This window comes from Grammomys surdaster, unplaced genomic scaffold, assembly GCF_004785775.1.
Source record: "Grammomys surdaster isolate TR1022 unplaced genomic scaffold, NIH_TR_1.0 125793, whole genome shotgun sequence".
Lineage (NCBI taxonomy): Eukaryota > Metazoa > Chordata > Mammalia > Rodentia > Muridae > Grammomys > Grammomys surdaster.
Genome location: NW_021620624.1, coordinates 230,470 through 246,355, shown reverse-complemented (window position 1 = coordinate 246,355; position 15,886 = coordinate 230,470). Strand labels below are relative to the sequence as shown.

General features: G+C 43.2%; 1 protein-coding gene across 3 annotated transcripts in view; it reads right to left on the bottom strand.

The window, feature by feature from the left end:
* The window catches only part of LOC114640243 (gamma-secretase-activating protein), a 119,917-nt gene that overhangs the window by 36,014 nt on the left and 68,017 nt on the right, over positions 1-15,886 (bottom strand). For all 3 annotated transcript variants that reach the window (XR_003714126.1, XM_028789186.1, XM_028789185.1), the window contains exons 19-25: positions 13,166-13,294; positions 12,374-12,432; positions 11,641-11,672; positions 9,766-9,827; positions 7,652-7,747; positions 5,594-5,664; positions 5,057-5,151 (exon numbers count right to left, since the gene is read on the bottom strand). Coding sequence is in view for 2 of the 3 variants with exons in the window: in XM_028789186.1 (XP_028645019.1) it covers positions 5,057-5,151; positions 5,594-5,664; positions 7,652-7,747; positions 9,766-9,827; positions 11,641-11,672; positions 12,374-12,432; positions 13,166-13,294 (544 nt within the window). In the remaining variant the exon portion in view is untranslated. The remainder of the gene's footprint in view (positions 1-5,056; positions 5,152-5,593; positions 5,665-7,651; positions 7,748-9,765; positions 9,828-11,640; positions 11,673-12,373; positions 12,433-13,165; positions 13,295-15,886) is intronic.

Sequence of the window (15,886 nt, the reverse complement as noted above, 5' to 3'; positions counted from 1 at the left end):
ACAAGTTGTTATCCCCATCTCTGGTCCTCTCATAAAGACTTTTGGAGTCTACTTAGACTAAATTATAGAAAAGAAATGTAGATGACATGGCCCAATCAGAATCAGAGCTACAAATCCTCTATGCTACTATTGGTGACAAGGAAGGTTAGCAAGACACATAGAAAGAGATACCAGACCAGGTGAGATTAAGAAAACCCGATCCTTGGAGTGTCAGCCTCTTGAGCATCTTTGGAAAGATCTACACTTAGTGTGCTGGAATGCCAGAGGCAGAAGAGCAGACCCAGGCCAGGATGCTGCTGCTGTTTAACTAACCAGCTCTAAGTAACCGGTCTTTCTGAACTTCCTTCCTTACTGCCTAAAGTGGAATGCTGATATCTTTCCTTCTGGGCTATTATGAGGAATAGAGCAGTTATTTGGAACCCATTTGGTACAGTGTGATTAGCACTGTATAGTGTGGTAGCATCCACTAAGCACTGGCTCACCTGTTCCACACCCAACACTATCGGATGCAACTACTAGATTCCCATAGATTCAGATAGGAAAACCAAGGCTCATAGGAGCTGAGAAACTTCCCCGTATCCTATCAATAGTAAGCAAAAGGTTAAAGTAGCCTGAACATAGCCGGTGTGATTGTAGCCTTAGTTCTTAACCAGAGCATCATGTTACCTCAATACCTAATAGCTGGATTACTATAACAATATGAACAGAGACCTAATGTGAAAGAGCATGGTGTATTCAGAAACATGAAGTGATCATTTGAGTTGAAATCTGATGACTATCAGGTAAGTTTGGGCAACATTCACTTAACACATTCTCATATATGAGGCAGGGGTGGGTAGCAGGACAGTGGACAAAATACTGACCATTACCCCTGCTGTTTACCTGGCTATGTGGTAGAGGTAGCAATTGGTTCATCATAAAAATAAACACATATTTACATGTGACCAGTTCTGTGCTATGTGTACATATAACATGGACCTGATGCTGAGTACTACTAAGGAATTTATCCAGGAAACTTTGAGGAAGCCCTGAAAGTTTTTGAAGAAGAAAAAAATCTACTTTTGTAATATTACCATGCCATCAGACAAAGACCCATAGGAATACCATGGCCTGGACATGTGTGAGAGGGATTAGGGGTGCCAAGGGTGGAAGAAGAGATAAAGACATGTCCTAGTTAGGGTTTCTATTTCTCTGACAAAACACCACAGCCAAAGCAATGTTTATTCTCCTAACAGTTCCATGTCACTGCTTATCATCAAAGGCCGCAGGGACAGGAACCCAAGCAGGGCAGGAACCTAGAGTCAGGAGCTGATGCAGAGGCCTTAGAGGGGTGCTGCTTACTGGCTTGCTCCTCATTTTTTGTTCATCCTGTTTCTTATAGAACCAAGAACCAGAAGCCTGGGGATGGCACTGCCCATAATGGGCTGGACCCACACATACATTTATCACTAATTTAGAAAAATATGCCCTACAGGCTTACCCATGCCCCAATCAAAGGGAAACAATTTTTTAGTTGAGGTCCCCTCCTCTCAGATGACTCTAGGACAGGAAGAGTCTCAGGGTAATATGTACATACTTAACAACTGACTGGATGCAGGAATGACAGAGAACCACAGCCTGTTCTCAGGGATGTACTCGGCCAAACAAATTGTGCTCAGTGAACTGGAGAGTGAGTTCTGAGAAGTCATGGCATTTTCTCTCTGAACATATGAGTCATGGACAATGGGTCACTCATAATTCCTGGCAACATCAGGGATCACATGATGTGCAGATGTTGTCCTCAAGTTGATGGCTAAAAACAGACGGCGTTCACTGGGTTCCCCAATTCAAAACAAATTATATGATTGCTCTCTAATTAACACTAATGTTTCACATGGACTTGGAAATTCTTTCCTAGACTAATAAAGTCAAAACTTATTCCTGAAAAAGCATTTATACCAGATCATGAGTCCTATTCCTGGATTCAAAATTCTTTCTCCAATGCTGTGTACATGCTGAACATCCCAACAACCCTTCTTGTGCTTCACTAGCACAGCATCGAGGGCAGTGGCTTAGTCACAGCCTCATCTCTGGGTGTCAGCTCTGAGCAGAGCATGTGGCTATAACTAATCAATAAGTTTCATGACTAATCGTTGTCCTCTAGGGCTGCTGGCCTTGCTGCAGCCAGGGAGAGCGAGATAATGGAGCAAACAAACACACAAACAAAAAACCAAGGCTCTGCTTGTCATTTCCTCACTCCCTTCTTTTACTTAAATGTCTGACTCTTGAAACTCAATTTTCACTAGTCCCATAGACCTGAAAAGCAATCACCCTTATACATATGTATATATGAATTCCTTGTTCTCTCTCTCTCTCTCTCTCTCTCTCTCTCTCCCTCTCCCTCTCTCTCTCTCTCCCCCTCTCCAGTGCTGCTTTATTCTCTCTTTCCTTGTCACATGAAGATTATAAGCATTTAATAGAAAAGGAAAAGCCATGTATGGTATAGAAATACCCACCTGTAATCCCAGTACTTGGAGAATTGGGAGTTTAAAGCCAGTGTTGGCTACAAAAGTTTGAAGCCATCCTGAACTACCTGAGCTATCTGAGTTACCTGAGCCTACCTGGGTAAGGGGATGGGGCAGAGGGGATTTGGAGTGAAGGAAACCAAGAAAGGTAACAAAGTTTAAAAGTAGCTATAAAGTAAGGGAAACAAAATGGTATAAACCAGAAATTTGAGGAGAGGTTAAAATCCAGACCATAAAAATAATAAAAATAAGACAGCAAGACAACATCCAATCTTATTAAACATACCTGCACAGAGCTTTTTTCCCTGAAAAAGACACATGACTAGCCTAGAGTTACATGGAAAGACAGAGTCAACATCACTAATCAGCAACATACAAATCAATACTACAGTGAAATATTACCTTCCACCTCTTAGGGTGCAAAAACATTTGTAAGTGTTGGAGAGAATGTGGAGAAATGGAAGCCCTTGTGCACCATTGATGGGACAGTAAAACGGTACCACCACTGTGAAAGACAGCACGAGACACCTCATAGAAGCCAAAAATGGGATCAGCAAAATGATCTCATAATCTTTCTGAGCATCCAAAATAATTAAAGATACTTAAAGGAATTTGTACACTAATGTTCACTGTAATTCACATTAATTAAGATATATACATGCCCATTGATAAACAGGTAAATAAAATGTAAAATCCACGGTGTAACGTTACATAGCTTTAAAAAATATTTTGTCATCCAGGACAAATGAGTAGACCCAGAGGACACTATGGTGGTTAAAATAAGCCAGTCATGGAAGTGACAAATGCTCTAAAATGGTCAGACTCATAGAAACAATAGAAATGTGGTTGGCAAGGACCAAGAAGATGGAAAAGGGCAGCTGCTGTATGTGGACTATAAGAAGTCATTTGGAGGGTGAGGAATGCCTATACTTAATACTGTATTGACATTAAAGTGTTAAAAGGGTTGATTTCATGTTATATATTTTTCCTATAACAACAAAAACCATAGTACCAAGTCTTGCTTGGCCAGCGTGACATGGTTCCTACTCCTGGAACAGAGCCAGCAGGGTGTGGCCTTCAATGAGTATTGATGGCTGCTGTGAGCATAAGCCTTGTTTACATAATAATGTGCATGCTTTCATGTTCCTCCTTTGAGGAATGTTCACCCTGTTAAGATTAATGACTCCATGAGAATCAGAGTCCAGGAGGTGAGGGTGTGTCAAATGTCTTAGCAAAACTGGTAAACTCTGAGACCTCTAGGACAGCCCTTAAGGCTGTGGGAAAGAACTCTGAAAAATGAGTTCAAAAATATATAATTTATCAACTATGTAAAGTATGCAATATGAATTATATGAAGGGTTTCATAGATCTAAAAGAACAGAGGCAGCTGCACTATGGGCCAGCTTGTCAGGATGATACAAAGATTCCTGAGATCAAGGTCAGCCTGGGACAGAGCAACTCTAGGCCCAGATGTAGTAGGAATGGCAATCTCAGGATGGGATCCCAACCACCTAGCTTATTGTCTGTGCTAACAGAAGCAGGCAGATATCTAAATTCATTTGCAATGTTTGAAAAAAAGTGCTTGTTGTCTCTTTGTAAGAATTAAGGGGCTGGGGTCATAGGATGCTGATCATGGGACAATCAAAAGGAACCGGGGTAATGACTGAATTGATATGTAAATAAAAGACAGGTCTTTTGATCCTCAAAAGATGAGTTATCCAAGGAGTTTTTAGAATTGTAAGAGAAAGTTGGAGAGGGGAGGGGAGGAAATCTGGAAATCTGTCTCAAGCAGAATGTAGGCCAACAACTTGTAACCCACAATTTCACTTCAAGTAATTTTTTTTTCTGCTCTCAAACATCCCTTCACTCAGGAACCCCTCTCCAAGGCGAGGCTAGTCCTTGGCAACACAGTACACATAAGGCACATGTTTATGGCAAATAAGAGCTTGTGCATTTCTTACATCAAACACTGAAATACTGACTGACTTATGCAAACATCGTCCTGTGCCACTTCCACTGGTGACTGTAACTGCTTTCATTTCTCATACATTACCTGGTATGAACTAGCTACTCCACACACTCATGGACTAATCTAACAAGTGGTCACTTACATGAATAACTGTACACACATGGTAAGAGACCTCTGAAGCCCTATTAGGCCTTTTCTTAAAATCCTGAAGAAAACTTTCTGCTTCTAAGCACTTAAGGGCCAGCCTAAGACTTGACACCAGCCAGCTTCCCCCTTGGTGTTTGCCTTCAAGCCTCTCCAGACAATAAAGTACGAAACTACCAGAGAAGATTCCCAGGGGCAACACCATTGGTTCAAGTTCAGAGACACATATGAGAACTGGGTAGAACTGCTTCCTAGAGCTGGCAACAGCGGAGCTTAGTAGTCAGGGGAGGCGTGGCCAATAGAGACCCACTTCAAGACTTATCCTCCACCAGAACCAGCTGCTGACACACAGCTGCCATCTTGAAGTTCAGTGCTACTATCCAGAGACCATATGAAAAACAAATTTATTACAGCAAGTGACAAGAGGCCCTAGACTCACCAGGAGGCAGAGGGAAACACAAACTGCTAGCAGCATCCAAAATCCTGGTCATGAGATGAAATATTTCAAAATCTGCAGCACTGCCATGGTTTTTGCTGAGTTAAAAACAACAAAGTAGTATGTCAGCCAAGCACCCTGTTGGTCCTGAGTTCCACATACATAGGTATGCTCTATGTACCATATATAGAGATCCCTATGAAGTGCTATACCCTGGGGAAAGACACATAAATGACACACTGGTTAACAGCCTAAAGCATAGAATCTTACACCATACTCAGTAGGCTTCTAAGTTATAAAATATATTCATTGACATTTCTGTCCTTGGAAATAGCGGGCTCTCTCCTCCTCAACCACATGCCACAGAGGACAGGTGAAGTAACCTTTAATTCTAAGTATAAAAATAAGATAGATGGTTCTTGGGCTGGTGAGGGCTGCTGTGGACTAGTGTTTCAAAAGGGCTTTGGTAGAACAGGTGGTCGTCAGAGTTACTAGCTGTCTGCACACTGTGATAAAGGAGACTGAAAAATACTTGCGTACAGGTGGAGAATCCAAGGGTGCACACTGTGTTTCCTCCAACTGGTTTCCAGCAAGCACCAAATGAGATCCAGCTAGAGGGAAAGAGGATTGTGACCCACAGCTCCCTTGCTTCCCCGTAACGTCCTCCCAGCTGTCCCCTGTAACTCTGACTGTTGGCATGACAGTTGGCATTCAGGCTGTGGTCAGGCCCACTATACAGCTAGCCTTTCTGAGAGCAGTTCTGGGGCACTGAAAGCCAAAATGGAAAGACTGGAAAAGTGCCCACACTGTAACAGAATACCCTCTGTCTACATTGGCAAGGATCCACTGAGCGGCTAACTGGCTCCACCACTCACACTGGCAGACTCTCATCCATCAGTGAAGGTCAAATGCCAGGGCTTAGCTGCCAGCCTGCCACACTGAGACCTGCAAGGGTGAAGAAAGGTGGCAGGGCATCCTGGAGTCATGTACACGAGCTGTGAAGTTTCAGAATACTATCAAGCAGCCTTGTGTGTCTGCACCCATTCAGACCCACTTACTAGACTGCTTTAAAAAATGGCCTTGTTTAAAAAAATAAGGTTGACTAAAAGATTGAAGAAAGATGTATCTTTAAAGAAAGAGACAAATGACTAAGAACATTTCTTTCAGTATGGGCTGGTCAGTACCATGTTCTGAAACCACACCTCACTACAGCTCTGTCAAGAGGGAGATAGGGAACTCTGTGTCCCGATTATGAATATTATATGATGATGCCCAACCTTTCCTAGTATATTAAAATTATGAAATTGATTGGGGCCAGAGAGATGGCTCAGTAAGTAAGAGCACTGACTGCTCTTCCAGAGGACCCTGGTTCAATTCCCAGGACCCACATGGCAGCTCATAACCATCAGCATTTCCACTTTCAGGGGATCTAACACCCTCTTCTGGCCTCTGTGGGCACCAGGCATACATGCATACAAAATACTTGCATGCAAAATAAATAAATAAACAAATACATAAATTTTAAAATTTCAAAATTCAAGCCTTTCAGTAGATTTTCAACTATGAAGACAGTCACTAATGACTACAGTAAAAGTAGAAAACATTAACATGTTTTGTGAAAAAGCACAGAAGGCTGAAACCCAGTCTCGTCATTTTTATTTACATATGAACATGTGTCATTAATCTGTATAACACCATCTAATTCATGGCTACCAGGTAACAAGCTGCCGTCTCCTAGTAGACGCGCCAGGAGGTATGGAGCTGCTGGGCTGGAAGCTGGCCTAGGTTGTCCTCTGGAGCTAATTAGGAATTAAAGTGCAAGTTCTCCCATGTCTATAAGCCCTCTTGTACAGAGATTAATACTCATTGTTTAATTAAGAGCTGGAAGTTGCCGAGATGAGCCGTGACCACCTGGCAGCTATGTTGTCCATGGACACAGATCAACTAGTTAAAAGTAAGATAGTAAACCACATTCAACATCGAATGCTCTTTGTCTGCTCTTCTTCCCATCTGTCAACCTATAGCACCAAATAGACCTGTTTGAAGGTGGAAATCTCCAACCTAACCTGAGAAACAAAGTCAGGTTAACAAAGTTAGTCCAGGTGCGAGGGAGACGTGTCAGTTGGTAAACTGCCTGCTGTACAAAACTGAGAGTTTTCATTTGGATCCTAAACACCATGTGAAAACTCAGGCAGAGCACCTAGCTCTGTAACTCAGGGTTAAGGAGGGAAGAGGCAGAGACAGGAGGATTCCTGGAATGCCTTGGCCAGCCAGCCTGGCTGTGTTAATGAGATCCATGTTCAGGGAGCAATTCTGTCTCAAAACAAAACAAAACAAAACAAAACAAACCCCCAAACAACTAAGGTAGAAAGTGAGGGAGGAAGACATTTACAGTCAACCTCTAGCCTCCAGACGCCCATGGGCACTTCACTCGGACATGTACACATGCATGAACGTATATCACACACACACACACACACACACACACACACACACACACAAAACACAATAACAACCAATGGGCTTACTGACTACACCTTGAGAGTTATACATGGGGCTAGGGGTGCGGTTGAAATTAGAAGAAACAGTAAAACCAACCAGTTTTGAAATGTAGTCTAGAACCATCTGTTCAATTTTCTTCTTTTCTACACCCTGTAGATGTCTCAATAGATGGTCTCTTAGCTCAGACACCATCTGAAAATAGGACAGGTACTAGGTAAGTTACAACAGGCCTAGTCACACCTGCAACTGATTTTAATTAGTGCCATTATTAATATTTGTATCAACATGAAAAACCCACAATCTTAGAAAAGAAACCACCCCTACTCCCCAAAAGGTACATGACTCTCAACTGCCCTCTGCTGGCATAAATCAATGGCTTCAACATTTCTTTCAGGATGAACTTCTTAACCAAAGTCAGGGGACAACTCAGAGTCCTTCAGCCCTGGTGAGAATCCTCCAAGGAAGCTCGTGGAAGGCTCCAGCTTTGAAGTTACAGGCTTTGGGATCCACAGAGAGACTGTGCTCCATGGAGTGGCTGTGCTCCACATAGAGAACGTGCTCCTCGGAGAGACTGTGCTCCACAAGAAGATTGAGCTCCATGGAGAACCTGTGCTTGGAAAGGGGCAGTAGGGACTCCTGGAAGGACAGACATTGCTAGGAGGCACCACCCTCTGTACAGCACTGCCCACCTCACAGGCAAAGGTAATGAATATTCATTCTGTGTCTGTGGGCTTCTATATCTACTTGGCGCTCTAGCCTCCAGTCAGTGGTTGGCATTCCCTGCCATCCATCTTGTTTCCTTTCTTTATCCCTCCTCTTCCTTCTACTCCTGCCCTCCTTTTCCCCACTCAGCTAGATGTTTTCTTTCTTTTTCTTAAGCCAAAGAGACCTCTGCTGAGAACTGTACGGGGGCATAATAAATGCATAAATCTTCCATCTTAGTGGATGCTCTGTGATCTCAGCAACAAGACACAATGCCACTGTATTTCAATTCTGCCTCATGAGTGAGCTAGCTCATTGAGCTTTTTAAAACAGTTCTCTTCTATGAAATACTGTATACTTTTGTGCTATTTAACTTTTCTGTAATGCCTATAAATTAATGAAATTTAATGTCTGGCACAATCCTCATATAATCCTAACACAAGGGAGGCTAAGGCAGGAGGATCTGGAATTCAAGGTCAGGTCCCTCTTAGACACACAGTGAGCTCAAGTAGGCTACTTGAGACATGCCTCATGTCTCAAAGAAATAGACAGAGTAAACTATGGAATTTAAATAAACTTAAAGGATCTCCTAGTTCCTCACCTCATGAACGTCTTAGCCCTGCCTTACTCGGGTATGCACATGCATTCTACTGTTTCTTTCTATGTGATAATTTCCCTGTGTCATTAAACATTTTACACTAGCTTTAATGACTGGATGTATTTAATTTTGTGAAAAGCAGTAAAATTGATTTTTTTCTTTCTTCTACATGTTTCTTTGATTGTTGTTAATAATCCTACACACACATAAGGGTGGATACACAGGCACATGCATGTGCACACACAGATCTGACAGAAAAGTTTGGAATAGTGTTCTGTCATTCAGGAGTTTCATTATAAATGGAGGAAGGGGGAAATGGCCTTGTTACAGCCACAACTTTTCAGTCAAAAGTGAAGTGGAACTGGCTGGGCCTCATACTTTCACAAGTTACACCAAAATAGTGTGTTCTAGTTTTCAGTGCATGGCATGAGAACAGCCAAGTCCCTGTCCTGAACCTTGTTGATATCATAACTTAATGACAAAACATTTTGTCAATTTTATAGTCAAAAAGCAAAAACAGGCCATGGATATGGTCCAGTGGGTAAAAATGACTGTCCTGTAAGTCTGAAGACCTGAATTTAGATCCCAAGAACCCATGCCAAAGCTAGGAGCAGGGGCATGTGTCTGGCATTGCAGGATATAAGCATATATATACACACACACACATGTATTCTTTATCACAGCTTATGATTACATGCTTATTCCTGTGACTGATCTCTCTCCTCTGCTCCAAGAGGGCAGAGAGCGTTCATGTTCTGCTTGCCACTGAATACCCAGGCCAACAGTGATGGAAGCACCTATTGTTGAATAGTTAGCATAAAATACCATCAGAATGACCAGCCGTCTGTCCTTTCTACCGTCTCTGGGGACCACTGCCTGGCAGCACTTCAGAAGTCCACAGACTACTTACCAGGCCCATGAGCAGCCTCTGGTGCCTGTCTTCCTCTTGTAAGAGGGGTATTAATCTTGGCTCTGAAATTGAACAGAGGAGTAGTCATGGGGAGGGTAGTGTTGCTAGAACCACACCAGCCAGGTCTCGACTTGAGCCACTTAACTCTCAAGAGGCCTAGCTGTAGGGATGGCAGGCCTCAGTGGTAGGGCCATGTGGCTCCCTTCTACTTCCTGAGCCCATACAGCAGTGGCCATGAAAGCTACTGAGCTGATGGACAGTCAACTGCAGAGGCAGACAGGGCTGATGGGCACAAGTCATCAGACTGAAAGGACAAACACTGAGCGTTAAGCCAAATATTGCTTTCTGCATTCTGACCGACCCTGCCCTCACAAGACAGAAGGGGCAGGCTAACAGGCTGGGCTTCCCTAACAACCGTCCCACTGAATTCTTCCCTCAGAATTGCTAAGGCCCCAGAGCAAGTTGGAGGGCAAAACCCATAGGCTGATGCTTCCTCCTGAAAAGGCATGGGTGCTCCAGGGCTCCTCAGGATAAACACTTTCTCCACCCGCTTAATTAACCCTCTGGATTATGATGAGAGAACTCAGAATGTGCGTTTACCAACCTTAATTTTCAATGTTCAGTTTTAGGCAATGATAACATTCCTCATGGGGAGCAAAGCATGAGACAGAAAGGAAAAGTTTTAAAGAGCCCTGAGACACTGCCCAACAAGATGCCTGTTACCACTGCCATGTAGAGCTCCGAAACCTCCCCCTAGGGCAGCCAGAAAACCTCCCACACTACACAGCTTTCAGCCACTGTAGGAAGATGACCTTGGATCTCATATGTCATGACCTGTCTGGTAGGGTATAGTCCCTGGCTACAGGCAAGGGTGGTCTGGTAAACACTCCCTCTTCAGGCTGAGGCCAGTTTCCTGTGGAGATAACTCACTTTCATGGTTCACTGGGCAGTGTATACAGCTGTTGAGCATACTGCTACTCCCTTCCCAAATTAAATTTTCATTAAGGTTCCCACACATATGAAAAACATCCAAGCCCATAAAACAGGAGTAGATAAAAACAGTTTCCTTAATGAAGGCTGGCCTTCATGAAGCATGATCAATATCACAAAGGCCTGGACCTGGGTATACTCACTGTTCTACCTCAGTTATCACAGAATAAACCCTTCTTGCCTGTCGAGACTTAATTTAGATAATACTGGCCTAGGAAAGCCTCCCAAGTCTCCCTCTCTCCTCCATGAAGGGGAGGGGTACAACCTACAACTCTTGTCCCTACACTAGACCCTGACTAGGTATTCTCCAATCCCTGCTGTCATTACTTTCCCCTCATGCTAGCCCCAAGGGCAATGTCCAGGCACTTATGGTTGGCATGTGACAGCTAGCTCTAGACTCTAAGATGGTGTCCACCCCACAGAACCACAACTGCTTATCCAATGGCCCAACTGGATAATTTATTCTTCTGGAACCACACCCAGGGCATGACCTGACGTGAACCAAATGGAAAGCACATATAAGTCAAAGACTGTGTGATCAGACAGTGGGAGAGAAAGCAGCTTCTTCAAGAGAACTGCCAAGTGCAACTAGCAGGTACAGCCAGGGGCCATGCTAATTAGATCATCTGTGAGAGGAAACAGAGGAAAACCAGAGGACCCAGAGACTCCTTCAGCAAAAACATACTTGGCAGCTGACCCTGGAGGTCCTGGTGCTAAGACAGACATTCAACTGGCTATGTGGTCACTCTGACAGGGTGATAGTAAGGGCTGTTGCCATCCATTATACCCCATTTTACTGCTGGAAATGATTTTCTTGCCAATCCATTGGTTAGGAAGAACGATGTTGCAAACAAAACACTGACTTTAACACAGGTCTTTTCTTACCCAGTGTCCTCCTTTCCATGTTAGAAATCACCCTGCAAAGAAACCGTGTGTTATCTACAACAGAAGCATTGTTTTAAAAACTTTGAACCTCAGCACTATGCAGAGATGTTTCTCCTTTAAAGCCCCCACAAAACCACTGAAGAAACCATTCTTTGGCTACCTGAAAACTCAAAAACTTTAATCAGTGACCCAAAAGACACATTAAGCAATTACAAATCTCAAAGCTCTTTAGAGTCAACAACAGTAATTATTTAGAAAAAATTTCAGCCCTCAGTTATTGGAAATAACAAGGGCTAAAAACAGAACAGAGGTTGGAATGAGGCCTGCACTTTCAGCTCTCTGAGATGACTCATCTATCCAGAGAATATGCTTTCAAAATAAAAGCAAGTTCCACCAACACAGCCCACCAGCAATTCCAGCGCGTCAGCCTACTGTGTGGTTCACTCTCAGAAGTACTCACTGATACAACCAGCACGTCAGCCTACTGTGTGGTTCACTCTCAGAAGTACTCACTGATACAAGCAGCGCTCAACCTACTGTGTGGTTCACCCTCAGAAGTACTCACTGATACAAGCCTTCTCCATCATTTACCACGTAAGTGGTCCATCTCAGGGTGTGTTTCTATAGAGATGTTTCCCACTGGACACGCCAGCACCCACTGGTCTACATGAAGCCAAGGACAGCAGTTCCTGAGAGTGGACCACACAGGCGGACAGCCTCTGGTTGTACTTACTTCATTGCGTTGTCAAGAATGTTCCTCACATACATTGTGGACCTTCTTTTGCCCACTCTCTAAGGGAGAGAACATGTCAGGGTTATGGAAGGTAACACTTTCATGGATAGCTTTTCTTATTAACAGCAAGAACAAATAGCAATATAGTTGAAGGGTTCAAAAATAATATCATTTCCCATGTAAGAAGAACACCTTTTTTTTTTTAATTAAACTTTATTCTCAAAGGCCTCTATACTACAGTAGGGCAGGGGTCCCAGACACGCTTTACCCTATCTCCACTAATGTTTCTATATGATATAGCCATACTACAATATCAAAATCAGGAAATGGATACTGTACAGTATGTGCCTAGTGCTATCTATGCCAATTTGCCATTTCTGTAGATTTATGTATTACAGTGTACCACCATGATCAAAATACAGAATTATCTCATTTTCCCAAAGAGCTCTCCTGGATGACTGATCCCTTTACAGTCTGTCTCTCTGACTCTTTCTCTCCCTAACCTCTAGCAAACACTGACTTGGTAACAACTAACATTTTTCTAATTAATCTTTTAGCTATTCAAATAACCTAACAACGTCTGAGACATGATGGTCATTGCTCTTCTACTATTAATGAGTCACTTGTCTCTTCCTCCCCTGACTCCAGTTCTTCCTCAAAGAACAGACAGTATAGAATAGTCCTCTCTGCCCACTGGGTTGTCACTGAGGTGATGCAGGTGGTGACAGAGGACAGCATGGCCAGCATAGGCCAGCCTTGTGGCTCAGCCTCCCCTGCTGGCTGTGCGCTCACCTCTTCAGAGATCAGGTTATGCCATTCTCTCCTTACAACACTGTTGTGATAGTGCAAGCGAGGCTTTGTATACTTAATATACTCCAGGTTAGAGTTCAGCTTTGCCCAGTATCCCTTCAAGCTGTAGACCTGGAGACAAAAACAGCATTAGTTTGAAAAGCTAATTCATCTTTTGTGTCCTCCTGTAGCAGGGACCACATCTCACTCCATGCCCCTCGGGTGTTGGCATTTCTGAGCAACTCCATCTTTCCCAGAACAGGGACACCCATAAGAATTTGCAAATCAAGAGCCTAGCCTCTCTTCTTTTCTCTTCCCATTTATAATAGAAAGAACTACAGTTCACTTCCTAAAACTAAGGGCTTCCGAGTTGGTTTGGCTCAGTAGGAAGCCAGTACTCAAGGCATTTCTTCCCAAGAGAGTGATTCTCCTGACTTGGGTGGTGTCACCACACTATGTCCCGTCAGAAATGTGCTTGTAACTCAGAGCAACTGGAAACAGTCTTGCTTCCCTTCTCAGCTTATTCACATTCAAAACCCAGGAATCAAAATGAGGACATAAATTTATTTCACAATAATTGTTAAATTCATCCAAACAGAACTAAGTGGCTTTTTAAATCTTTGAATTATTAGTTATTGTACTATCTTGAAGAATATAACCATTTTTAATAATAAAACACTATGCTAGTATATATTTAATATTGAAGAATATCATGATGATATCTGTAATGTATATTTAATATTGAAGAATATCATGATGCTATCTGTAGACATGGGGTCTGGTGAGTACATCCTGGGATTTCCAGCTTCCTGTGTTCTAGAACAAGAAACTGGACAGGGCACATGGACAGCAGCAGGAGTGGAAACAGGTTACTAAGAGAGGCTACATTTCCAGGGGAGGAAGCAAGCCAGAGATGGAAGAGGGAGGAGTTGGGAACTCAATGGCAAATGCTATAGGAAACACTAGGGCTTTAGATCCTGGTCTATGAGGCCATTCATATAGCACAAACTGTCTCATGTATGCTCTGTTACATGTAGACCTTGGTGACAGTGGCCGTCTCTCCGCTGTACTCTCCTGCCTCACTGGGATCAAGTGGTTTTTATGATACAGTCTTATCAAGATAAATATATTTATAAGTATTTGACCAAGGCTAGATACAACATCTGACCTAACAGCTGTTGCTTACTGAGGTGACAGTCTTAATAGAATTCAAGAAAATAAGAGAGCTTATGTTCAAGGAGTCTTATACATCCCCTCAAAACATAAGCTATTGCCTTTGTTAGTGGCTACCCTTCAGAACTTGATGCTAAGACTCTATTGCTGAAGACACCATGTATTCAAATCATAGAACATGGAGAAATCAAGCCTGTACAGACTTGGAAACTGCATTCCTACTGGCTGATCAAATTATCCGAGTGCACTGGCTAGCTTCCATCGTGTAAGAAGCTGCTACGCATATTCCTAAAGGATAAAAGTACTTATCAACACTGTGAACTCAGCATGTACCATATATACACACCCCTCAATACTCATGGGGGAAGAAAGGCTGCAAGAGCAAGAGAGAGTGGAGAACTACTGTAAAACCATGTTTTCAAGACAGGACTGGGTCTGTGCACACATGACCTCACAGCATCCGTGAATTCGAGTGTGCACAAAACCTGCACAAGACCAAGCCAGCGGATCCCCACACGGATGGGGGAGGGACTTACAGAAATGCCACCCTGTCTAATGAGCTATCTATGGGCAATCCCTAGTGGCTGGGCAAGGGAGTGCATCAGTTTGCTCCAGGGATGCAGCCCCTGAGAGGCTGCCCATATTGCTGTGGATGAACATTTTGGCAGCACTGAGAGGATGTGGTGAGTTTTAAAGAACTACATGAAGTTGGGAGGGGAGTGGTAGAGGATGGGGAGGAGGTGGAGATGCGGGGTGGCTTTGATCAGACTGCATGCTTGAACTGACTGGTTCTGTTCTCTTTCCTTTCCTTCCCTTCCCTTCCCTTCCCTTCCCTTCTCTTCCCTTCCCTTTCCCTTTCCCTTTCCCTTTCCCTTTCCCTTTCCCTTTCCCTTTCCCTTTCCCTTTCCCTTCCCTTCCCTCCCCTCCCCTCCCTTCCTCCCTCCCTCCCTCTCTCCCTCCCCCCCTGACTTTCTCTGTCTCTACTAACCTCTCAACTCCCCTCCCCATGCCCTGAATAAACTATACTATACCATCCTGTGGCTGGTCCCTAAAAGGGGAAGGGATGCCTCAACATGGCCCATATATTACCACACCTCCAGCAAACATATTCCTTCTCTCCTTTATCTTTTTATAAAACACAGCTCCACCCATAATGGTTTCTTTGAGAATGTCCCCCACACACCTCTCTCTTGTGCACTTGGGGTTTGGCCCTGTGACCTCAGTTCAGTTACTTACATTTCTAGGAAGAGTTTAGGGGTTTGTTTGTTTGTTTGTTTGTTTGTTTAAATTTGTGCAACTTTTCACTTCTTAGGATAGAGCCACAACATGAAAGTCAAGCAGAGCATTTTCCCAAGTTTTATAAACACTTTCTAACTTTTCTAAAACAACTTTATGATCATAGAGAATAGAATTAGTTTTGAAACTTTCTTCCTTTGGTCCACTGCCTCCTTACGTTAACATTTTATATAACCATGGTACATTTACCAAAACAAGACAATTACCATTAACCAGTACTTTCAACGTAACTCTAGACTTTATTTTTATTTACCT